At 36.6% G+C, this 25,307-nt stretch overlaps 2 protein-coding genes across 2 annotated transcripts; both read left to right on the forward strand.

The window, feature by feature from the left end:
• Positions 1-571: 571 nt before the first annotated feature.
• Positions 572-8,548, forward strand: LOC145218697 (uncharacterized). The gene is made up of 10 exons (XM_080086103.1): positions 572-1,141; positions 1,462-1,506; positions 1,930-2,071; positions 4,393-4,562; positions 4,905-4,983; positions 5,271-5,327; positions 5,711-5,841; positions 6,677-6,827; positions 7,661-7,795; positions 8,423-8,548. Exons 1-10 carry the CDS (start codon positions 1,116-1,118, stop codon positions 8,498-8,500), a joined length of 1,014 nt encoding a protein of 337 aa, XP_079942229.1. The 5' UTR covers positions 572-1,115; the 3' UTR covers positions 8,501-8,548.
• Positions 8,549-10,399: 1,851 nt separating this feature from the next.
• On the forward strand, positions 10,400-24,953 carry LOC145217605 (programmed cell death 6-interacting protein-like). The gene is made up of 20 exons (XM_080084888.1): positions 10,400-10,605; positions 10,805-10,908; positions 11,117-11,244; positions 11,422-11,549; positions 11,853-12,018; positions 12,512-12,660; positions 13,069-13,143; positions 14,442-14,543; positions 14,823-14,958; positions 15,236-15,359; positions 15,966-16,143; positions 16,441-16,552; positions 17,507-17,676; positions 18,351-18,467; positions 19,130-19,261; positions 20,506-20,628; positions 21,047-21,153; positions 21,692-21,901; positions 22,719-22,838; positions 23,365-24,953. Exons 1-20 carry the CDS (start codon positions 10,495-10,497, stop codon positions 23,633-23,635), a joined length of 2,763 nt encoding a protein of 920 aa, XP_079941014.1. The 5' UTR covers positions 10,400-10,494; the 3' UTR covers positions 23,636-24,953.
• The last annotated feature ends 354 nt before the right edge of the window (positions 24,954-25,307 follow it).

The raw sequence follows: 25,307 nt of genomic DNA on the forward strand, positions 1-25,307 counted from the left end.
ATATAATGTTCACACACTTTCTTGTAATAAAAAAATAACTCGTTTATTAAGAATTTACAATATCACATTAAGTGCGAGTGTAGCATAGTTCTTGCTTTTCACCTCACGTGCATAAGCAGTCGGAAAACAACGTCATGCGGTCGATATCTCTGACCTTTGAATTATTAATGAACTTTGACCCAGTTCGGGGAAGAATCTTACGGCTATTACGAGATGCATGTAACTGAAATGACAGGGTCGAAACCTTGAAATAATAACTTCGCTCGGTACTTTAACGTAAGGGGAGAAAGCCTGTTGGTATCAGTTGTGTAGCTGCTTTATTTAGAGAGTTCCGACTTGAGAATAAGGAAGTTTTCAGACCCTACATGAGCAGTTTGTTGTTCTGCGTTTAACGTCGTAGGTTCTAGGACTTGAGTTAGGATTGTATCTTACAGTGATGAAATCAAAGCAATAGAAAATCATTTATACCAAAGTAAAGAATCGTACAGACTAAAAGATTGAAGTGTTCTGTTCTTAAGACAATATAAAATCACTGAAAAAGAAGTAAATCAGGTTGTAATACTTACTACAAAACTGAAACTGTCAGTACACTTAAATAAGCCTGTGTTTTTCATTGAGCAGTGTTACCGTAGTCAGGTTTTTTTTAAGGTTTGGTTTGGGTGACCGCTAAGTAGTTTTAAGAAACCGCAAGTGTTCATTTAAATACCAAAAAATAGCCATATTTGCTTAAACGAAATATTTATTAGGCTACTGGCAAATTTTGGGAAACCGCTGGAGAAATTTGGGGGACCGTTTTGGTCCCGCAAAACACTGACCGTTGTAATATCGATTACGCTGTTATGATATTATAGAGTCATCGGTTCTAAACAATAAAACAGCTATAAGTTCATTATAGGTTCCTGTATAAAAAGGACAGACTGATTCAATTGTATTGAAAGCTTACATTTTGTGTGATCGTCTGCAACTAACACTGTCTGTTTGAACATGAAATCTTAGCTTAAAATCATCAACTATTTACCTTTAAAGCTTTGTGATTTCAGAAAAGCAGTAGTTTTTCTATGTGTACTTTCTTTTTCTGCAACTGATTGGGATGATCAGATTTTATGAAATGAAAAATGCAAAGCAATCTTGTTGCTGTAAGGTGAGTCCTTACTATCTCGAGGAACTAATTAATCAACCTCTTGCGTCGTTGCATTAAAACTCAGATCAGTTTATGAGATTTAAACCCCTTTTCATGTATTGTTTTTGTTCCTTCTTAAAAGTATGTGTTCTGAAAGATTTTCACAATTCATAAAAAGCGACTTTATCCAAAGCAAAAGAAGGCTTCGGTTAACATTGCTTCATTGAAAGAGAGAAAGGAATGATTAGTGTTATTGTATTCCAGCAGTCTAAAGGATTAAATCTACGACATTTTATTTGCAACTCGAGTAACCATATAAGTTATGTTGTTTTCTTTTTTAGTGAACTGACGGAAAAGAAGCACATCAGAAAGTCGAGAAAAAACAAGTAGGCGAAGTGTGGAAACTGATTTAAATTAAAGTTTGCAGTTTCATTTATTTTTAGTAAAGTAAAAGGATGCGATAAGTTAATACGCTGTAAAAATCTTTCTTCGAATGAATGAATGTATTGGTCTTAGAGTGGTGGGATTCAAATTTTTTGTCAGTCGGTTATATCACAAAAGTCATATTTGTCGGTGCTGTTACAAAAAGTCTATTTAAAGTAACCAGTAATGCTAACCGGTTCGCTGATCTTATAAAATCTCGGTTCTATAGAACCGGTTGAATCCCACCACTGCTTATAACCAACATAAAAATGACGTTTTGTCTACGTAATTGCGACGCAAAACAATCGAAAAAAACAGATTGGAAACTTAAATAGACACAATACAACGATGCGTAAAGCCTAAGTTTTTCTTCTTGTCCCCTTAAGCCACCGAACTCATCAGTCGACGCTTCTTCAAAAGAAGAAGAAGACCGAGTGTAACAGAGTTCCTGACGAAACAAAAAACCTGGAGGACACAGTGTGTAAACTCGATACCGACTATCTGCTCGTGTTCCTAGGTTTCTTTAAGGTAAATGTGTGTTCTGCAGGTGAAGTAACGAAGACGGCCAGTGGTTTGTGGGATTCAATTTTTTTGTCAGCCGCTTTTTTTACAAATATTATATTTTTCAGCCAGTTCTGTTACAAAAAGTCTATTTAAAGTAACCAGTAATGCTAACCGGTTCGCTGATCTCACAAAATTTCGTGAGACGGTTCCATAGAACCGGTGCGAACCGGCTGAATCCAACCACTGAATACGGTGCATTGGACCTACCAATGTTCCTTTCATTTAATCAACTTTCGATCAATACATTTTGTTTTTAGTGTGCTCTAATACAGACCGTTTTTGAAACTGAAATTTTATCGCGGACCGGCCTTTAAAAAGCTACAAATATTTAGCAATAAAAACGCATTGATTAGTTTATAATCTCCGGGAAGAACGGGCAAAATGTCTCAAAGCATCTGGCCTGAAAACGTATACGGCCCGGTAACAAACTTTTCGAGGACTGGTACCGGGCCGCGGACCAGCTGTTGCCGACCACTGCTCTTTGTTCCTTGTATAACTTCCGAAATATATCGCCAGCTTATGATTAATGGGTGAGTTAGGTCAGGGTTTGAATGACAAAATCACACAGGTTTGAATGCACCAACAAATTTTGCAACCTAAAAGTAAACGTATTTTTTGCTTTGTGTCAAACATTTAACCCTCCTACAATTACGTGATTGTAAGTTGTGGCTTAGAGAACCTCAATTGCACTCGCACACGAAATTAATCACATGGCAAAAATACAATTGTATATTAAAATTGTGTCATTAAAAAAATATTTTTTTGCCAAAACAAATGATGTTCAGTTTGCGCCCAGAGTTTGTAAATGAAAAATTTTTGTTTACAATTTTGACACAAAAATAAATCCACTATAGAGGCCAAGCCTCAAGTGTTATCAGTTTCGTGGGAATTACATATATAATCGTTTTCTAATATTCCTGATTGTCCGACAATTACCGGTTCTTGGGTAAAGAGCTGCTTCAAAAGACAGTTCTGACAGGAAATAAAAACTGAAGTGCCCTTTTCCAAAAATCCAATTCTTCTTGATAACCTTTTGGATATCGAGTTATTGATTGAAACCTCATTACAGAGGTGTGTAGGTGTTGTTATCAGCTCATTTCTCGATTTAAAGAGTGCTTGAGTTGACGTGTTAATTTCATCGCAGCGGTGCCGTAAGTGGGATATTTCGACATAAGAAGCAATATGATGTAAATCAGGAAATGAAAAATCCTTCAAATGCTTTATTATGCATAAAAGATTTTTGTTTAAAAAGTTTTTTGGAACTGTACTCCATAATGGTCAGAAACAAAAACTTAATTGCCAAAAAGCGTTATAAATGCACAACGCAATCACCAATCCTTTACGACAGTGGTCGGCAACCGCCGGTCCGCGGCCCGGTACCGGTCCGCGAGGAGTTCGTTACCGGGCCGTATAATTTTTCCGGTTAAATGCTTCGAAACATTTTGCCTATTTATCCCGAGGACGATAAGCTAATTTATGTGTTTTTATTGCTAAATATTTGTAGTTTTCTAAAGACCGGTCCGCGATAAAATTTCACTTTAAAAAACGGTCCGCAGTGCAAAAAAGGTTGCCGACCCCTGCTTTACGACATGGCCTAAAGAAACACACAGACTAATTTAGGTGTAGTGAAAATCTCAGTTTCGTAATCATCAGCACTGTACCTGTTCTACTACCTTTCTATAACGCGTACAAAATACTTGTTTGAAAGGGGAAATGGACTCCATAGTGATTTGGCACTTATAGAATACAATAGCCAGTTGTACCTAGTCGCGGCGTTGAGGTAAAACGCGACTAGGTTGTTAGTTTGTTTAGGTTTTAAGACTGAACTTGGGTTAACACAATTACCAATTCTGAATTTCATTGACCTTGTTATATTTTACCCATCAGTTGAGTTGAGTTGAGTTTATTTTGCTCGGTTAAAACAATTTACAGTGACACAATTTGTTGCTGATGGTCGATGTTTGCAGTTTGGTTTTGGTTAAAAAACACACAATTACTAATCCTTTATTACATTGCCCAAAGAATTGCTTCTTTGATGCATAGCCCAAAACACTGATTCAACTGTTGTGAAAGCTTGTCAGTTTTGTGATCACCAAGCCTGATTTGTTTCTTCCAACAGTCGTTGTAGGTAAAACAAACAAACTAAAGACATAACTCAAACACCAATCCTCTATTTCATTACCGAAGGAACTTGTTTTTTACTGCATAAGCTCAAAAAATTGATTCAACTGTACTGAATGTTTGTCAGTTTTGTGATCACCAGCCTGTTTTAATTTTTCTAACAGTTGTTGCTGGTGGTTCCGCTCCTGATACTTGGTGTGATCCTCATCAGTGTTCGGAGTGCAGCCGTCGCCCCCCTCGGCGCTGCCCCGACCGTTCTCCCCGATGTGCCTTTACTTGTTGACGTCACAATGGTAAACAAGGGGGCCTTCGGGGAAACCCCACAAAGCGCGCGGTAGGTTGCTGAACGCTGAGTTCTAGTTTATTGTTATTATTATTGTGGGCAGCAAATTTAAATAGAGAAATTCTTTTACGATTTAGCCTAAAATCCGACTGTGATAGTAGTTTGTGTAAAAAGTTTATTTCGTTCAAACAAATTTTGATAAGGAAGCAAAAATCTTTGTCTTGTCAACTTAGCTATTCGAAAACACTTTACTATCGTCTTCTTTTGAAGGCTAAATAATTCCATTTTGTGGGTAACCTTCTCACCAGCACCGCCGATTTAATAATTCATTTTGCGGTGTTTGAAAAGGTTACAAAAGTCTTGAACGGTCTAACACAATTCCCTGTTTTGCAGAAATGATCCAACTGAAACCACTTACGAAATCCAATCGATTGGAAATGAAAGTCTGGCGCCGGTTTGGACAGCCATCATGGTACGAGTTTGTGTTTACAATAACTTTGTAATGTGACAAGGCTTGTTGCTTGCAAGCTTGTTTAAATAACTAAGTAAAGTGCTTTTTATATTTATTTAAGGTTTGATGTTCATATTGTTTTAGGGAATGTGTAAAAGTTTGGCAAAACACGATATTCACTTCAATTCACTTCATAAAATTAGCCTATTTAAACTTGCAATGCTTAACAAACTGTTGACTTCGAAAGAATTTACTCAAGAGTGGCTAAGTTTGCTGCCAAAGCTAAATTAACATTAAACTTTTTTCAGCTTGCAACGTCGGCAGCAAGTGATTTTATTGCAGTGAGAAAACGCCGGGGATCCACGGTAAGTAGAAAAAGGAGTTTGTATTTCATATACACAATGCTAACATTTAATATTGGTATTAGTTTAACCTAATTATTCTCCAAATCACTGGTTAAATTTTGACCCATCAAAATTTCGTAATTTCGAGAGTAATCATTCGAACCCGTTTTTCACTCTATTAGAGGCTATTAGCATTCATAAAGCTCTACAGCTTGTTCCTTCGATAAAGTATTTATTTCGATGGCATTATAGGGTTCTTTATTTTGTTAGCAGGGGTTACTCTTTCGTAATTTTTAGGGTAATTTCGTAACCTCTTTTATAGGCCGGGAACAGTCATAAAATTTTCAAAATTTTCTCTTCGCTCCTTTATTTTCACAACTAATTTTGTGTTTGCTTTTGCACAGATCGTGGTGTACATGTTAGTTTCAACCGTTGCGTTCGTGGCTTGCATTCTCTGCATTGAGTACGACAGACTGGAGATACTGAGAATCAACGAAAGTCCGTTCAGAGATAAACTACAACTTCATTTCCGCCTGTAAGTTTAATGGCAGACAACCCAGACCAAAGTTTGTACCTTTACATGTAAATCAAAAATCGCCCAAGTTAGGTCTTAATAATTGCGATGACCAAGTGTGGATGCTTAAATCTCTGAACATCAAGTCAACACGCCTTGAAAACAGGACATACACTGCAACCCTTGTGGACATCATAAGTGTCACTGCAAAGCATGCACGTTATCAAGATTTTCTAACAACCGTCAGTTTGACCAGATTTGATCTTTGGCGCACGTGTTAAAAACCTGAACGTTACTAATTCATGATAATCGACCTCTTGTTAAATATTACATGAAACCTGCTTCCCTGTATCCGTTTAAACGTTACACTCTCGCGTACGATGTGGTTGAGATAAGAAGCAAAAGTTTTTGTGGTTCCAAAGCTATCTTTTAAAGAGGTGGTGGTTTCGATGGAAATGTAGAGTGTAACCCATGGTGGGATTCAAATTTTTTGTCAGCCTTTTCTATCACAAAAGTCGTATTTTTTAGCCGGTTCTGTTACAAAAAGTCAATTGACAGTAACCAGTAATGCTAACCGGTTCGCTGCTCTCATAAAATTTCGTATGACAGTTCTATGGAACCGGTGCGAACCGGCTGAATCCCACCGCTGTATGTAGCTTTACTGACAATCAAAATGCCAATAAAGTCACAAAAAAGTTTTGTTTAATTCGTTTTTCCACCCAGGTATTTGTCTTGCGACCTAAATGTTGATCTTAAGGTTTAATTTGAGAAGCAATGATCTTAACGTCTAATTTAATACTGAAATGCGTTAATTAATTACAAAACTGATCAATTATTTACTGTTTTTTTCACGCAGATATCTTTCCTGTGTGATAATCGCATCAACAGGTGTCGCTACAGGGGGTTTGACCATTTACGTTGGGACGCGAATGGCTGCTTTGGAACAGCACAGGTTGTATATGGAAAGGGAAGGGCTGGAGCCAATACTGAAGAAGAAAGACAACATGGTAAGTATAGTGAAAAATTATGTGTTCATGAGTTTAGAGTTTCAACTTCTTCGCTACACGCTTAATTTCTACCATTTGAGCTGTCTTTTCGTGCTCTTAGATTTTTTAATTTTTCTCTCTCGATTGCAAAGGCCGTGTTTACCGCCACTTATTATAAGAACCGCCACTTATTATAAGTATATTTAAAAATTTTTATTATAACTTACTTCTATTTTTGCCAAAAGCATATCAAACATTAGCCTTAAATTTACTTCTATTATGTCCCGGTTTAATTTTTAAATTTACTCTGTATGGAACTCTGGTCTAAATAACGTGTCATAGCTATTTGCTGTTCAGTGAATATCTTTTTCTTTTTTCTTTTTTTATTTATTATTATTATTATTATTATTTATTTATTATTTTTTTTTTTTTGACGGGGTTCGAACCCAGGACACTCCCGGGGACGAATCCCGATCAAAGTTTTTCTTTATGTCTGTATATGGGTCAGGCACGCCAGACCATTCGGCCAAGTTCCTGCCCCTTCAGTGAATATCTTAGAGCAGCAGTTCTCAAACTGTGCGTCGCGACGCCCTGGTGCGACGTTTCAATTTTCCAAGAGCGTCGCAGAATATTTCCGTTTCGTGGCTTTTTGTTGTTGTGTCAATAAACACAACTTTAATAATAAGTTTCCTCATTAACTTTTATTTGCTGGTGCGTCGAAAGTCCAGAAAACTTTTCCAGAGGCGTCGCAACAAAAAAAGTTTGAGTACCACTGTCTTAGAGTAATTAGCTCAACTCAAATAATAAGTTGTTCAAAATATCTGGCAATCACATTCGTTTTGTTTGTTTTTTAGTTTCCTCTCACGCTTATAAACCTGGCAAGAAGGTTCAACTGCATTGGAGATATTGATTCCCTCGTCTCTTACGATTACGAAGGTGAATCCACGGTTCATAACGAGTCGGCAGAGAACAAGACTCCACCAAGTACAGTAAGTAGATCTTAATAGTGGCCTGATCATCATTAAGATAGGCAGTGATGGGATTCATTTTTTTTGTCAGCCGGTTCTATCACGAAAGTCATATTTTTCAGCCGGTTCTGTTAAACAAAAAGTCCATTGATAGTAACTAGTAATGCTAATCGGTTCGCTGATCTCATAAAATTTCGTGATACAGTTTCATAGAGCTGGTGCGAACCGGCTGAATCCCACCACTGAAGATAGGCAATTTAAAAATAGACTTGAATATTAAGAATGTTGGTGGTGGTGCAAGAAGTGCTGAAGCAAAAGGTTTTGATATTTAACTATCTTAATTTACAAAAGCACATTGGGTAAAAGTGATTGAATCTTTGAAATTTGAGATCAACTGTCTGAATCGCAGACATACATAGATGATATAATTTAGAAAAACAAATAAAATTATGACTCTACAGACAAAATGTAGCCTATATATAGGAAATCATAACATGCTAAGTCAAGTACAGCAGTTAATCATAATGTGATTAGCTTGTGGTCGTAAAGTTGGACAATTGTTGTACTGTATTGATAACATATACGAATATTATTCACTTTGATTTTGTGAGCCTGCTTACAATGTAATTTTTGTTTAACTATTTACAGACAAGTGAATCAGGTCGAAAGGTTCCAGGTTCGTCAGATGTAAGACCAGCGTCGAACAATCAAGTGTCCAATGTTTAATGTCACCAAGTGTTGTGTTTGTATTGAAATAAACGCTAAACAGGCGAACGATCGACTGGCTTTCGATTAAAGCAGTGCTTCTTGTAATGTCTTGTGTTCCTCAAAAAGTCCGACGTTTTCCTCTCATTTTTGCTACATCTCGTAGGTCTAAACCAGGGGTGGGCAACCTACGGCCCGCGGGCCGCATCCGGCCCGCGAGCAACTTTTGTGCGGCCCGCGACACGTGTTTTATTTTGATCGATCGGGAGGAACGTATGTGTTAAATCCCATTTTTGTACCAAGAGTTGTTACATTAAACGTTGATAGTTGTTAGTTTATTACTAAGATAGGCATTGTTATGTACAGAGACAAAATTATTGTGTATTTGAATTTGCCTAGCACTGCTATGTTATTGCATGACCATCAATGCGGCCCGCCTCCACAATATATCACAACTTTTTGGCCCGCGTATGCGAAAAGGTTGCCCACCTTTGGTCTAAACTAAAAAAGTTTGTTTTGTAATTGGTTCTGTGGTATATCTCCCCATAAAGTATGAGTTTTTTCCTTAAATTTCAAACAAAAAAAGGACTTCCAACAGCTCATAATCAAGAACCGACTGTAGGAAGAGGCAGACAACTCACGCTTTGGTATTACGTAGAGAGTATAGCAAAGGAGTTCCTGGTTGCTGGAACTATGACACTGACTCTAAATAGATCACTGTGCTGAGATCAGTGCCGGATTAAGGGTCTGCTGGCCTGTAGGCACATTTTGTAAGTGGCCCGAAAATCAGGGTTGCCAACTAAAAAATTAGAATTATCAGTGTTGCCAAATCATTGTCACAAAGATCGTTGTTGCAACTGTAACTCAGGGTAGGTGCAAAAACTTGGTCATATGCCTAACTAAATTACAACGTTGCGCGTTTTTGCGATTGAAAACGCGTTAACTAGTTTTCGGGGGTCAATCTTACGGAGTAGATCGCTTTCAATACACAAAACAATTATTTTGAAAACATGACTAAATTTCTAATAATTTTAAAGTGGCCTGGATTTTTGACTGGCCTGTAGGCACGTGCCTACTTTGCCTAATGGTTAATCCAGCACTGGCTGCGATAAGAAGTAGCCTACGTTTGCCGGTGCAAAGCTTAGTTGTTCGTTTAAATATTAGATTACAAAAATCATTGAACTACCTTGACCTACATAAGAACAATTTATGAAAAAGGTTGACGCATTGCTTGTACAACATTGTTACGTTTACTTAAAGAATTAAAACCCTTCTGAACGTTGGTAGGGGAGGGCAAAAACTTAGACTTGAACTCCTCTGCTTGCAATAGAAATCGTTGGTAAGATACAGATTTTATTTACCTACAAAAGTTACTGGCATTGCTCCGAACAACAAATTAAGCAATGGAACCCCTTAAAAACGTGTATGAATAAACTTTGGAGATCAAATGTCACGTTGGAAGTGGTAGCACGTGACTAATCGTCCACCAATGACTCATCATCACAGCGATTGTGACGTCATAAAGTTTGCTCGTGCAATTTGACCACATGACCAAATGATGTCAGCCGTGTCCAAAATAGTTTTTGTCTCTGGTTGTGTCGGAACTCGGAAGGAAGACTTCCAAATGATTTATTGTATTGTTTCAGTAGAAAGGGACTCTTTTAAGGTGTTTAGACAGTGCTACAATTTAGACTGCATAGTATTTGTAAGAGATATGGTTTTTGTGATTACTACATTTCGTACAATGGTTTCCGAAAACGCTGTAATTTTAACATTTTTTTTTCGCGAAAATTGGGGCATAAAAGAATTCTAGAATAGCTTCAACTAGACTAAAACAGAAAAGTAACTTTGTACTTTTGGTTATAACTATTAGAGTATGTGTGTTTGTGTGTTTAACTTTTTTAATCAAAAACCAATGAAATTGTGTTTTTGTGCAGTAATAGATTAAAGTCACACCCAAGTGTGTGCATTTTTACGTAAAAATACAGAGAGACTAAAACGTTATTCATACAAACATGGCATATGAAGTGGAAATTGGCCGATATTTCACTGTACCACTGAAGCGAACACAAGATGTGGAACTCACTAAACCAGTGGAAACTTTTGTTAAAAACACATTTGACAAGGTGAGATGAATACAATAATTAAAATATTGCAACATATTCAATGCCTGTTTGTTTGTGCTTGATACGGTAGCTTGTACTAAAACCTTTGCTTGTATTAAATTCCCATTAAAATTATCGACATCAGTTCAGTTGTGTTAAATATTGTAATAGCATTAAGTTGAATAAATAAACAATATTTTACCTTTTTTTAAATATTTAGACGGATGATGATTTGATGAAACATATCAGAGAATTCCACAATATGAGAAAAAATGCAACCAAGACGCTCGACAAATCAGTTACATCTCTTAATGTGCTTTTCAAGTAAGATAATACATTTTCTAAAAATATTATTCCTAGTTATGTAACATGTTTATTGACTTGTAACAAATACAGATAAATTAGAAAAATATGACAGATTGTGTGGGACTGAAAAGACAATAAATCTTTTATTTGTTGCCACAAAAATGTTGTTTTAGCTGGTGTTTTTATATATATGTGAGGGTTTTGAACATGGGACCTTATCATTTAGCTATCATGACCAACTAGTCGCTGCCGCGAGAAAAATCCCATTCAAAGAAGGAACTGGAGTTCATGTCACATTTGTGTGGAAAGATTCCTTGCAAAAAGGGAAATTTTTGAGTGGAACACCCAAACTCAGTAAGATGACTCTTTTATTACATTTTGGACCAGTAATTTCAAGCTATTTTAGGCTACTTACTAGTTTTGTCATCTATTTGTCAGACCTAAATGCAATGGGCTAAGAAGCAGCGCTCGTGATTACTTGAAAATGAGTCAAATTTTCTGTTCTTATTTCAACTAATTGTGATTTCTAAGGTATTGCTGATGGAGAGTTTGAACGACTATGCATTCTTTACAACATCGGTGCACTAATGAGTCAAATAGGAAATGAAGCAAATTTACAAACTGATGATGGATTGAAAACTGCTGCCAAATATTTTCAGGTGTGCTATGTATTTCTTTTTTGTGTGTGTATCTTATTTTGGTTAGATTTAGATGTTTTTTATGGCCTAAACTCTAAAGTTACAGATTTGCAATCGGAAAAGCACAATATTAGGATGTTTACTCATACCACATTTATGAATATGTAACAGCAGTGAAAGCTTTTTGTCATACAAATTGAATAAGGGAGGTACATGTACTTCCAAAACAAAAATATGCCTTCCAAGTTAACATGCGTTTTTAGACAACAACCCACCACAATAGCTATTTCTGATGTCATTTTTAAAGTTTGTGTATATTTGTAGGAGTCTGCTGGCATTTTTGCTTACATTAGGGAAAGGATAATGTCAGTTGCTGGAGATCACAACATTACAACTGACCTGACTCCAGAAGTATTGAATGCTTTCAAAACGTGCATGGTTGCCCAGGCACAAGAATGTTTCTATGATAAAGCCAGCAGTGACCCAGCATGTAAGTAACACATTTGCTTGAATATTTCTTGTAAGGGTGTATGTGGACCTTTAGAAGCAGATTAATAGGGGATTAATAGGGAATCACTGGGCTATAGCCAGGGCCCCAACCATTAAGGGAACCCCAAATCCAAGGTTTTTTTAAAGATATGCAAGGAAATAGCACCTTTTAAAGGTTTAGGCTTGGGTCTCACACAACCTTTATCTGCATCAGTGAACCCTGAACTGAAAATCAAAAAGAGCACTTTGCCTTTTGGTTGTTTCAAGTTGATATTTTTGCCTTTTTGTGTTATAAACCAACATTAGATTGTAAGAAGTATATTTTTTACAATGTTTGGACTGACAAATTAGATCATACATCTTTCCACCAACAAACAGTTTCATCCATAGAGATGTTTTATAACAGTATCTTAGTTTTACATGTCTAGAATGAGGTGGATATGCTGAAAAGTAATTTACAAAAACCTAACACTTGTCTTTGTGGCTTTATGCAGTGAACAAAAAACCTGAGATGATTGCCAAAATCGCCAACCAGGCTGCCTACCTTTACGCTGAAACAGTAAAAGCATTTTACGAAGGGGAAAACAATGCTGTGCTAAGCAGTGTTGTCAGTCTATGCAGTGCAAAGAAGGATTTGTTTGAGGTAAACATCACTCGGGTTGCTCTTTTAATGGAAACAAATTGATTTAGATTTGAGTCTTTGTAATTTTATGCCATGCTGGATTGTTGTGATTTCAAATAGAAACAATTTACTGGCTAATACTTTTTGATGGTGCATTAACCTTTCAAAAACCTTTAGTATATTAAGCATAACCTTATATATTTATATATGTTCTATGCCCTGTATTTCCATGCTACCTAAATTATAAGCCTTTACGATTGTATTTATATGTTGTGTGAAGTGAATAAGACTATCAGTGTTATGTAAAACAGTGTTTTGTAGATTGGTATGTTACACTTAGCAATCGTTGCACTTATATTACAATGCCCAATACTGCGATCATGTTAACCTATGTTGTGTAACTAATACTGTGGCTTGATGTTGTTGCAGTGTCGGGCCCAGTTATATCAAGCACGATCAGCCAATGAACGAAAGCAGTTTGGAGAATCCATTGCCAGATACAGGGTGAGCGGTTTACGTTTCTCTGAGTAACCATTGGTTTTCATGTGTAATTGGAACTATTTACAGGACGGTGTATTATGTAGCTATACCAGTTCCGTGGGCTGTGTGCGACTGTTTGCACCACAATGACACTGCTATGATTGATGTATTTGTTGTGATATTTCCAGTGTACAATTAAATATAAACCTAAGCAGGACCTGTAATGCATTCAAAATTGTCTTATTTCAATCTAATAATTCAGATTATATTAGTTTTTTACAAGGAAGTAATTAATGATGTTTGAAATACTGTAAAACAGCTGTATGCATTGTACTTTGAATGTTACTGCAGTGTCCTTTTTCCTGACGCTAATAACGTTATAGCAACATGACTGGCATTTTGAAAACCCCTGTAATGTAGTTATGTTTTGCTTGAGTTGATGTGAAATGCTTCGCTGGGTGAAGGTGCACATAAAATCGACCCACAAAAACCCCAATGTCTCAATTGTTCACAAGAAATGACCTCATTTAAATGTAAAGGATGTGCTTCCAGTATTTGCATTGGTTCATAGGGAAATGCCAAACCAAATTTATTTGAATAAATAATCGTCATTAACATACAAAATAATTCTTTCAGAGGTGTAGCGACATAAGAACTTGTATCTAGTAATTACATTACCTTAGTGTTTTAACAAAAAAGTAGTTTTTGTCAGGGACAAAGATAGTACCTCATATATGTTTACAGATAAGCCCAAATGTCTATTAAATGAAGGACTGTTTGTACATTAGATTTATTTACCCACTTGACATCTATAAGTACTTTCACATTTAGTTGTCATAAAAATATCAATAAAACAGGGTTCCCGCGGGTATGGAAAACCTGGAAAGGTTATGGAATTAAAATTTGTATTTTTAAGGCCTGGAAAAGTTTTGAAAAAAGCCAACTTTTGCAAAAGTCCTTTAAAAAAGTGTGGAATTTGGCGCCTGAAAATGCCAGATAGAGATAGGAATTTTAAATTACGTAAAGTTTGTATATTCGTGGCAAGTATGGAAAACTGGCTACATATACCAAAGACCCTCACTAGTTTTAATATGGGAATTGCTCGATTTTTTGCGATTAAGGTTATGGAAATTCGTTTTTTTTTTTTTTTGGAAAAGTCATGGAATTTATAAACAAAAATTGCGCGGGGATTCTGATAAAATTTTGTGGAATTGGTTAGTACTGTCTGATACATTAACATCATCAGTTTTAACCAACTATGAATGTTTAACATCACATGCTTCATATTGTACATTGTGCTATCATTGAATGCTTCATTTCAGCTGGTTGAACCAACCCTTAAAGGATTAGTGAAGTCATCAGGTGACCTGCTAGCAGAATTCAACATTAAACAACTATATGCTGTTCTATGTGCTGAAAAAGAGGTACTGTCAAATGTTTTGCTGCTTTTAACAGCATTTTAAAAATAATATAATGCAGAAATTTTGTTAAATTATTCAAATTGTTTTCATGGAAAAAGGGAAAATATGTGTAATATACACACAAGAATAAATTTTGCCTTTGCTATTTCAATTCTTTTGCAGTATTATACTTTAAGGGTTCTTCTGTTTTGTGTGTTTGCAGTACAAAGATTTACATATCTTGCCACATTTGTATTTGTTTGTGCGGAGTTTGTCTGTTATATGCTTGCAATTCATTTACAGTCTGTAGAAAAAGACAACAACTTTATTTACAACGATGTGATTCCAAAAACTTCATCGCTGTCACCTGTTGGAAAAGCTCAGATTGCAAAAGCCAAAGCCTTCAACCCAGATGAAAAACTTAACCCCAAATTTACAGGTTGGTGCAGAAAATGCTTTAAAAATGTCGATATTGACGATATTGTTGATAGCTTTACTTGAAAATGCTGCAATTTGAATTTAACTTTGTCCATTAAAATGGGCAGTCCATTAAATAAATGATTGAAATCAGGATATTGATTTAGCTAGGGACGTTATAAATAAGCTATTGCTGCCAGGCATAATATAAAGTTTGTAGAGCTCTTCTGGCAAATTTTGGACTTTATGTTTATGATCTTAGTCAAAGCAATCAAATAGTTTTAATTGTTTTCTGTCAGACTTGTTTATGTCTCTGGTTCCTCTGAGTGTCCACAATGCCCTTGAATCATACGAAGGTCGTCGCAAAGAGCTCGTCGACCGACAAGTGGAAAGATTGAGGGAACAAAACACACTCATCAATGGGTAAGTTAATATACTTAAAACAAAGACATGATTAGTGCCAGTCAAATCTGATTAGTTGTGGCGTTTGGCTAACACAGAAACAACAATGTCATGTAGATTGGACAAAAGACAATGCCAGTGTTATTGGCTTTTATACCTTCAATTTGAGAATGCTTTCTCCTTAACCAAATTAGCAATTGTGAATTGTAATAAATTTACATGTACTTGCATTTTTTTTCAAGATTGTTTGCTAAATAAAATGACTTTCTCGATTTTAGCACTAAGCTAGCCCTTGAATAAACACAAGATATTAATCGAGATTTTATTGTTTACTTGTTTGTTTTATGTTTATATGTGTGGGTGGGCAAGGCCTAATGCATTATGCTCACAATGAGACTGCCTTCGAGCTGCCTGTTTTATTGTAAGTCGGTTCTTTCATTTTTTGTTGGGAGGCAGTTGGTGACTCTAATTTATTTCAACCCACCGGGAAAATGCCACTCAAGTTTCTTGCTTAGTGCAGTACCACTCCAAACACATGTGGTCGAGATAGGATTAGAACTCATAACCTTGTGAACATAAGGTGCTTGCACTAACCACTCACCGTAAAACCTGATGCATATTTTACAGTGTGATGTCGTCTCTGAACCTTCCTGCTGCTCTCGAGGATGTATCTGGTAGCGACGTTCCAGCTTCAATCCTTGAAAAGTCAAGAACTTTGATTGCAAAGGGTGGAACTGCTCCGATCGACCAACTGTTACAAGAATTACCAGACTCATTGGCCAGAAACCAAGAAATTCTATCAGAGGTTAGTAGTGATAACTGAAGAACAATTTTTTGCCTGAACGATACAGACATGGCCTCTTCGTTTATGTCTATTTTCCACTGCTCAACAAAGCTTAATATGTGCTTACCAAAAAATGTTATCACAGATTTTTTACCTGTCAATTATGATGATATATTTATCAGGTTGAACCAAACTTATGAAAAGTTTGCTTTTTCATAATTTTATTACAGGTTTTTTTATGTTTGTGTTTTCATGAATACAAGTCTACAACCCCAATGTTTTTTAAACTCACAAAAGTTTTGCTTTTGCATGTTTCAGTGTGTTCGCATTTTGAATGAAGAACAAGCTACTGATGCTGAATTGAGAGAAAAGTTCGGAGCTCGGTGGACTCGTAAGCCTTCTGCTGAATTGACTGCACCTTTGCGACAAGGTAGGAACCAGTTTAATGTAACTTTACTTAAGTTAGTTAGCAGGCTTTATTGTCGAGTTGACAGACTGATATTCCAACATACTGATTATAAGATGGGCTTCAAACCATCATTTAAGCTCTTTTTTATACTCTTGTAAAGTCATGTTTGCTTTTACTGAGAGTTGTTTAAAACTTATGAATTGCTTTTTAGGTCAAAAATTGTTTACAGTTTATTTTACAGTTATATTCAATAATTTGTGTCCATATTTTAACATGTTCTGGTGTTTTTGTGCTTTAAACTGTTTGTAAACAACTTATTGTAGCTTTTTCAAACTTGAGGTTTTAAAATTGGCTTTGACCCTTTAAAAATGTACTGTAGGTAACATACATATTGGCTCAGCCAGTTTGGTAATTGTCTGGCTTTAGGTGCTTGCTGTTCCATCTTATAAATTATTAATGTTAAACCTAAATGTAGAGTGCAGGTAGTTGGTATGTTGCTACACCACAATGTGTACATTTTCATTTCCTTAAGCCTTTCACATCTCTATACAAAGGTTATGTTCTTGTTAAAACAGTGTTTGCATAATTTGAGACACTTAATATGCCTTTAGTGTGCAAATTTTATGAGGTTTTTCTGCATGATTTGGGTTATGCTCATTCATATAAATCTACTCAGCCATTAAATTCCCTGTAAGCTGCATCTTCCTTTAGTTTACTTGTCAAAAAAAAGGAATAAACAAAATTGGATCCGTGTACTAATGCTTATTTACTCAAAAATGCTTTCATAGAAAATGTTTTCATATCAATGTAAATTGTTATCTGAAGTCTTTGTATATTTAGTTACATATAATGACTATGTCAATTTTTTTAAACTCGGAATAACTTACAAATGGCTTGTGGATAGAATGAACGTAATTGTAAAGTTGTAGCTTGTGAATCCAATAAATGCATCCTTGTCATTTTCTTTTTTAACAGAGGCCAACAAATATCAAACTATCATTGAAAATGCTCAAAGAGCGGATGGCATCATTCGTGGCAAGTACGAAGAAAACAGAGAAGGAATTCGTCTTCTTTCATTGCCCGAAAATGAACTGAAAAAGTCTGTGCCATCCGCCAGTCCTATTGCAGCCCTGAAAAACCATGAAGTAAGCTTAAATCTGGTGTTTCAGGTCTTCAGTTTAATCCCCAAAAATCCCAAAAAAGACTAAATAGTTTCCAAGATTAGAGTTTAACACGTTGACTGCCAAGGGATATTCCTATGTTCTGCCCAAATTTGCCAAACATGTTTTAGTGGCGTTCTGAAATCAGGTCGAAATATTTTGTGTGCCATGCTACGAGTTAACTCGTAGGTAACATGCTGGTGTAGGGTGTCCCGGTGTTGCCACAACGCATCGACGATGTTAGTTCAAGACGCCAGCTCGTTTTAAGCACGCTACAATCGAATAAGTCTACTACGAGTATACTTGTATCTGGCAAGCCTAGCCCGATCTGCAACTACGAGATAACTTTTGATTGATCTGCAGTAAATTGTAGTCCTGTAGATTGCTGGAATTACTAATTATCATGTGTATATATACCTGCATGCAATAGTGTTGTACTAGTTAAAGTCAATCAATCATGCATTCAAAAGTGTTCTTATAACACAGATAATCTTGGTTAATATATTAAATCCAATTTGCGAAATATTTGCTGTTGAAGAAGTATGCAAGTCTAAACTTACGATAGGCCACGCCTTTGCTTTCAGCTTGCAATAAAACAGGAAAAAATAACTCTATTTACGTATGTAGCTAATTTGATTGTTTCATATTGTGTTTTACAGGTGGTTAAGGAGCTTAAGCAATTATGCGAACAGGTGGAAACTATGAAAGCAGAAAGAGAAGTCATTGAAAATGAGCTCAAGACGGCTACATGTGACATGACTAGCAAGTTCACACAGGTAAATCAAATTTGTGCCCGACTGTCTGCTCTGTTGTCAGTTTCCATGTTGTGTTGGGTCTGTTGTAGGATATCCTGTTGTTTAATGTTAAAAGACACAATCTGCCACTGTGCCGTCATAAAATCAGTTTCAGTTTTGAGTTATTTACCCGATGTGTTTCCCCAGTAAAATTGCACTGTTGTATGAAGTAAAGCACACTTAACCCATTGTAAAGTACCAGACCAATATACTTTTTTTGTTTAGAATTTACAAGCAGTACTGACCTGTTAACCTAGCACATACATTCTGTATAATAAGTCATAGTACGCCAGGCCTATTAAAGGCACCTTAAATAGGCTTGGCGTACTATGATTTATCAATAAGTATGATCGCTGGTCTGCATCACTTCAGGGCTGAGCCCAGTATGAATATATTCATCTGTATAATAAATACCGCATGTGGAATTTTCAAGCAAAGAGTTTGGTTTATAACAAACAAAAGGCTTTGGTTTGATCTTTTGTCTGCTTGTATCAAAAAATTGGTTGTTAACCAGGATCTCTGAGTGATTTTTATACCCTGTACATACTGATAGCTACATACATACAGTAATAAAATAAAGTTATGTTGCTTTAATATATTGGAATTGGAACAGCAAATATACAATCATACATTATGTGTGGCAGGTTTTAGCTGAAGAGGGAGTTTTAAATGAAGAAAACATTTCACCTGGTGAACTGGACAGAATCTACCAACCGCTTATCGCACAAGTCACTGAGTCTGTTGGAAAGCAAGAGTCAATTCAAGCCAACTTACAGGTAAATTACTCAACATACAATATGTTGGTGGACCAGCAAATTTTTGATGCCTGGTAGTTACTTAATATGCAAGTTTTTCTAGTGAGTAGTGACACACAGTCTTAGTCTTTGGTCAATGTGCAGTTGTGTTTTTGTTTGTGTGGGTTCTTAATTTGATAGAAAACCAGTACAAGCAGAAATTTTTTTTTGGTGTTTGTGGATGTTGTATGATAGAACTTAGTAATGTTAATAAAATTGATAAAAAAATATTAGTTTTGACATAGCAATGCATGTTTTGTCAGTAGATTATGGTAATTCTTGTGAAAAACATGTGAAGTATTTTAAAGTCTTTAAAAACTACCTTTTAACCTAAGCGATAGTTTGATGTGCTTGAATTAAAAATTTGCTTTGTGAGCCTATCAAAGTCATAAACATGGTATGTTTGGCTTCAAGTACTTCAGCTATGAGCCTGATTACACATTTACAGTGCTGACTGTATGTGTGTGTGATGTCACAATACAAACATTGGTGTAACATGGCCTTTTCCGTCATGTGCCTTAACATCAGTTGATTTCTAGGAAAAGGTTCCTTAATAAAGCTTTTGGAGCCATGTTTCTTATGTGTGATGCATGACAGATTTTTTTACAGAAATGTCTACTGGCTTTGCAACCTGGCAATGCAGTGTTTTTCAATCCTGTTTGTTGGTTACCAAATAAAATATCAAACAATGTAGTGGACATAGGATTGAAAAATAGCTTGATCAAAACCATACTAGCAAATACATTTGTTGTAAGATTTTTCTTGTGCCCATTTTATTTGTGCACTGAACAACTAAAAAACAACTCATGCTTTCTTGTTTTGTAGAAAGTGAAATGGTAACAAAGTAAAAGCTAAACCAAATTTCCAATTTTTTCACCCAAAATTTGTGTCATACAAGGCACTGTGGCTGCCAGGTTTGTCCCTTTTGGGTATTTTAGTTCCATGTAATTTGTAAAACAAGCAGTTCGAGTGCAAATATTGTTATGTATCCAGCATTTGAAGTCCCATTCGCAATGTTTTTATCTGAGGACTGGCGCTGTATACAACCAATATAGAAAAAAAATCGACTGATTATAAACGAAAAAACAAACAAAAAAAATCAAGTTTAAAATTGATGTGGCCCCTCAAACGTTTGAACAATAATGCATGTCGCTTTTGACATTTATTTTGGCCTTTATATTAGTCATTAAACCACAAAATATAATTTACTTTTCTAAATTGTACAGAGAGCCAGTGAGCAGTTCTCAGTGTTGAAACAACAAGGAGGAGGAACCAATACAAGAGAAGATGTTTTGAAAAAGATGGCAGCAGCGTTCGATCGTTACCAGGAACTATCAGCACATTTGCAGGTATGCTGTCTTGCTCTTTGTAGAAAACATTTGTTTGCTTCAACATATTGTAAATTGTGTGGTTTAAAGTTTAAACTAAAGGTAACACTATTTTAAGTTGGAAAAAAAGTATCTTTGCAATGGGTGCCTTTCCTGGCGTGAAAACATTCATAGCCATAGCCTAAGAAAGAAGTTTTACAAAATAATGAATGGTATAGCTAACAAAATTTACAAGGCGCAATAGTTTCAAGTAGTAGAAGTTAATACAATGTAGGAGCAAACGGTTGTCTGTATGACTTGATTATTAAACAAACTGTTGCAAAATGGCATTTAACATGCTTAGTTATATAACAACCCATTAAAATCATGTTTGTCGCTCTTCTTAGATGCTGCACTTTTTGGAAGTTTTAATTCATTACTATTGTGATTATTTTTGTAGGAAGGAAACAAGTTTTATGGTGATCTGACTGATCTGCTTTTAAAATTACAAGGAAAGTGTGGAGATCTTGTATTTGCACGAAAGACAGAGAAAGAAGAGCTGTTGAAGTTAGTAGATTCCCTGTTTTGTGATTTTCTAGAGCTGTATTAAGACATTTTCTCACATAATGAAACACTTCAATTTGTGCATTTTGGTTGTTGCAAAAATACGCTGAAAGAGGCCTTCTAAAATAGCCATACAAGCATTTAGGATTTACCATGCTTGAATTTGTGTGAAGTAACACAGGCGCAAAACTTGTTATTTTTGAAGGATTTCTCTTGATGACCAAATTTGCCACTTAAAATTAGTCACAGTCTTTCTGTCCAGGTGTAAAATACAGCAAACTTTAGTTAATCTGGACCTATCTGGACCAAAAAGTTTGTTCGGATTAGACGAACATCTGGATTAACTGATGTCAATTAATTAAAGCCTTACCACATTACAAATCGTTTGTACCTCAAGTTTTGTCCAAGTTTGTCAAAGATCTGGATTAGCCGGTTTAACCAAGGTTTACTGTAACAGATAACTCGTCCCATCAAGCATATGAATGTGCACTCCTAAAAAATGTAACCTGGTAAGATTCCTAATGTATAACAACTTTTGCAGGGATCTTCAGCAAAACATTGTGTCATCACAACCCAGTGCCCCAGCACAAGTTCCAAGCTACCATCAGCAACAGCAACAACAGGATGTGTATGCAACAGTGCAGAAAAAGCAAGCCCCTTCACGGCCCCCACCCCCTACTGCTGCAACTGCTGCCCCAGCACAAGCTGCTCCTACAAGTGCCCCAGCTGAAGCACCCAAACCAGCTCCAAGGTACTTTACCTCGACTAAGTAACATATTGTGTAGAGTTTTCTTAAATTCATATGTCGGGGCGGGAACTTGGCCGAATGGCCTGGCGCACCTGACCCATGTACAAAACCTGATGGGGATTCGTCCCCGGGAGTATCCTGGGTTTGAACCCCATGAACGACAAAGGGCAATTTTTAGTCTTCTGACTGTCGCCTGATTGTCGAAAAATACAATACAATATGTCTGTTGTTATTGTCATGATCTTAACTATAATGCATTGCACAAAAGTGGAAATGTTGAATTAGATATACCCAATTAGCCTCAAGGTTATTTACCTAGACTAAGTAACATATTCTGTAGTTCTATGCTTGGCTAATATGATAGTTTCATGTTTTCCGAAATTTATTTGTTGAGTTGAATTGAGTTTGTTTCAAGGGCAAAATCGTAGCAGCACAATTGCGCTAAAATATTCACCAAGTCTGAAAGAGGTGCCAACGTTGTTATAGACATTATAAAACGCGACAAAGTTGGGGGCACAATTGGTGGATAGATGGTAGACGCTCTGCAGCTACACCATTAAAACTGATATTGGAGAAATGCAGTTTTATGCTTCTCCAAGATGATAGTGTTGTGTTTTCCTAAATTATATGCCTGTTGCTATTGTCATGATCTTCAACTATAATGCATTGTACTAAAGTGGAAATGTTGAATGTAACGCCCAAACTGCAGCCTGCATTATGTAAGGTAACATTACCTGGCTTGATACCATTTTTAGAAAGAGCCGAAACACAAAAATGTGGAGCACAAAAGTATTGATTGCATTTTGTGTTTGATTGTTAGAAAATCTCAAGCACCCTCTGCTCCAACCCCCGGTTCCGCACCCCCACCTGGGGCTCCACCGGCAGGAGGTCAAGCTCCCCCACCACAAGGTTATGGCGCTCACCAACAACCCCCATATTCGTAAGTAATTGTGCTGGGAAAATGGTTGTTCTAAAAAATCACAAACTAACCCATGTTAAATCGTTTGTGGTAGGTTGGCAGTGTTCAGAACTTGATATTTAATGTAAAACCACTAGAATTATCTGGAAGAACATTTGTCTAGAAAAATGTTCTTCCAGATAATTTATAACCATTAACAAACCATTCTTAAATAGTTTGTAGTAGGTTGGCAGGGTTTGGAACTTTGTAAGTACTTTTTGTTGATCTAACTAAGGCTTTCTATTTAGTAATAAAACTGCTTTAAACCAGTGGTCTCAAACTTTTTTAGTGTCAGGTACAATTGGTAGTTTTTTAAGTGTGTAAGGAGCCACAAAAAAAAGAGACCTTGGAAAATCACTAATATTTATTACCTTGAAAGCTAAAATAGCAATCTTTGGTGGGTTTTCTGAGGTCTGGTGCGAGCCGCATGCGGCCCTGAGACCCGCATTTGAGAACCACTGCTTTAAACACTTCTTTCAATAATAATAATATTCCCACTTCTTTTCAGATACCCCCATGGAACCCCAGCAGCACCTGGGTACGCCCCTTATCCCCAATATGGAGCCCCACCACCCGGCGCATATCCACAACAGCAGCAGGCTCCTTACCCAGGCTACCCACCCCAAGCTCAGGGTGGGTACGCTCCCCAAGGGTACGGTGCTTACCCTAATCAGCCCCAACAGCAACAACCTTACCCTGGGTTCCCTAATCAGCCCCAAAACCCCCAGGGATACCAGGCATATGGTCAGCAACCCCCTTATTATTACCCACCCCAATGAAATCATTCTTGTCCAATATCATTTTCAAGTGGCATAGATGCCTGGCTTTGTTTTTAATTCTGCTTTTTGCCTTCAGAGCCCCCGTGCATTGTCCAGGCATGCACTTACATGTACATAGCATCTGTTACTTCTAATTACTCTTCTTTGACTTTCGTTTCCGATCTTGTACAAGCTTATGTTCGAACACACACAAAATCACATGTAACTAGTGAATGTGTTTTCTTGTTTGATGTTTATGTGTTGGAATAGCAGCACTGCAATCTTCTGACTTCTGATTTGAACACATTAGGTTACAATACAGCTCCAAAGCTGTACAACATCCTGACAGACTTCTCTTTGAGATAAAATAGAAACAACTTAACACATAAGGATGAATCTTGGTCCTGGCTTGGATGGAATTTCTGACGTTTCAAGATCTTTTTTGTGTTTGTGTAATATCTTGTACAACCTTTAAAACCACCAAAATAGTGCTTCTGCTCCTGGCCACTATTGAGATTTGAGGACTAAGTGCAACTGGTATATTGAACATCGATGACTGTTTTCCACCATAAGAAGCGTGTTTATATTATCTGACAAACCAATGTCACTGCACTGTGTACATAGGAAAGAGTGTACTACGGTAATTTTGACGGGTAGAAGCCACCCTACCAAACATAACCCGTATATCTCAATACACCAGTAGAAGGGCTGTACACATATGGTCCATTTAATCTGTACATAATGTAGAGGGATGGTGGTTCGTGGTTACTTCTTTATTACTTCATCTTCGTTGTTTAAGATGCAATTGTTTGTAGAGGTTGGCTAACGGAGTTTTCCATGTCTAAAGCGACTTGCTTTGTGCCCCACCAGACAAGTCGCTTTGGTTTGTATTTAGATGCTAATTTGATTTGCTTGTTGATACGATTCCACTTATTAAACCTATCAAAATGTTATTAACCATACTCTTCAGTTTCAGTGTGTGTTTTGAATAACGAGAAGAAGTACCATCCTTTTTGATTTATGTGTGCCCTTGCAAGATGCACGTTAGCGTAATGCAGACCGTTTTTTGGGCAAATGGATTGGATATTGGGATGCACAAATGCTATTGAAAGTATTTTCGTTCGCCACGTAATGTTTTTGTTGTTCAAATTATTTTCCATGAAACCCTGAGTAGGACCAAACAGCCGCAGAAGCCGAAGAAATGCAGAGATATATTGTTGATTGTAACATTGTTGTTATTATCTCGTAGTGTCAACTGCCGCATTGTGGTGCGGTCTGCTTTTCAGCAATTAGCGCTGTTTATTTTGCCGCGTGAAAAAATATACTTCACATGTTTCTACATCGCCGTCTCCTAATATTTAATCTTTGTTGTTCGTGAATCCGAAACCCGGCCTTTATTCGAATTTTCGTGTAACAAGGTTTGAACGAATCGCACTTGTTTCGGCCTTAATTAACGCTCTGTTTGTGCCACAATTTTACTAATTTTTGGCCCTAATTCCATCTAAAAGTTGGTGAAATTGCGACACAAATGTGCCCGACTGTTAAGTACGGCCCGAATCGAGCGTGTTATATTTAAGCTTTAACTCAAACCGGCCTAAACGGAATAGAGTTATACAAACTATGACTCTGTACGCCAGAGTCAAACGGTCTTTTGTGGTAAATCTCTAGGACTTTTCCACCAAGTACGCTGCTA

This window comes from Phallusia mammillata, chromosome 3, assembly GCF_965637545.1.
Source record: "Phallusia mammillata chromosome 3, kaPhaMamm4.hap1.1, whole genome shotgun sequence".
Taxonomy (NCBI): Eukaryota; Metazoa; Chordata; class Ascidiacea; order Phlebobranchia; family Ascidiidae; genus Phallusia; species Phallusia mammillata.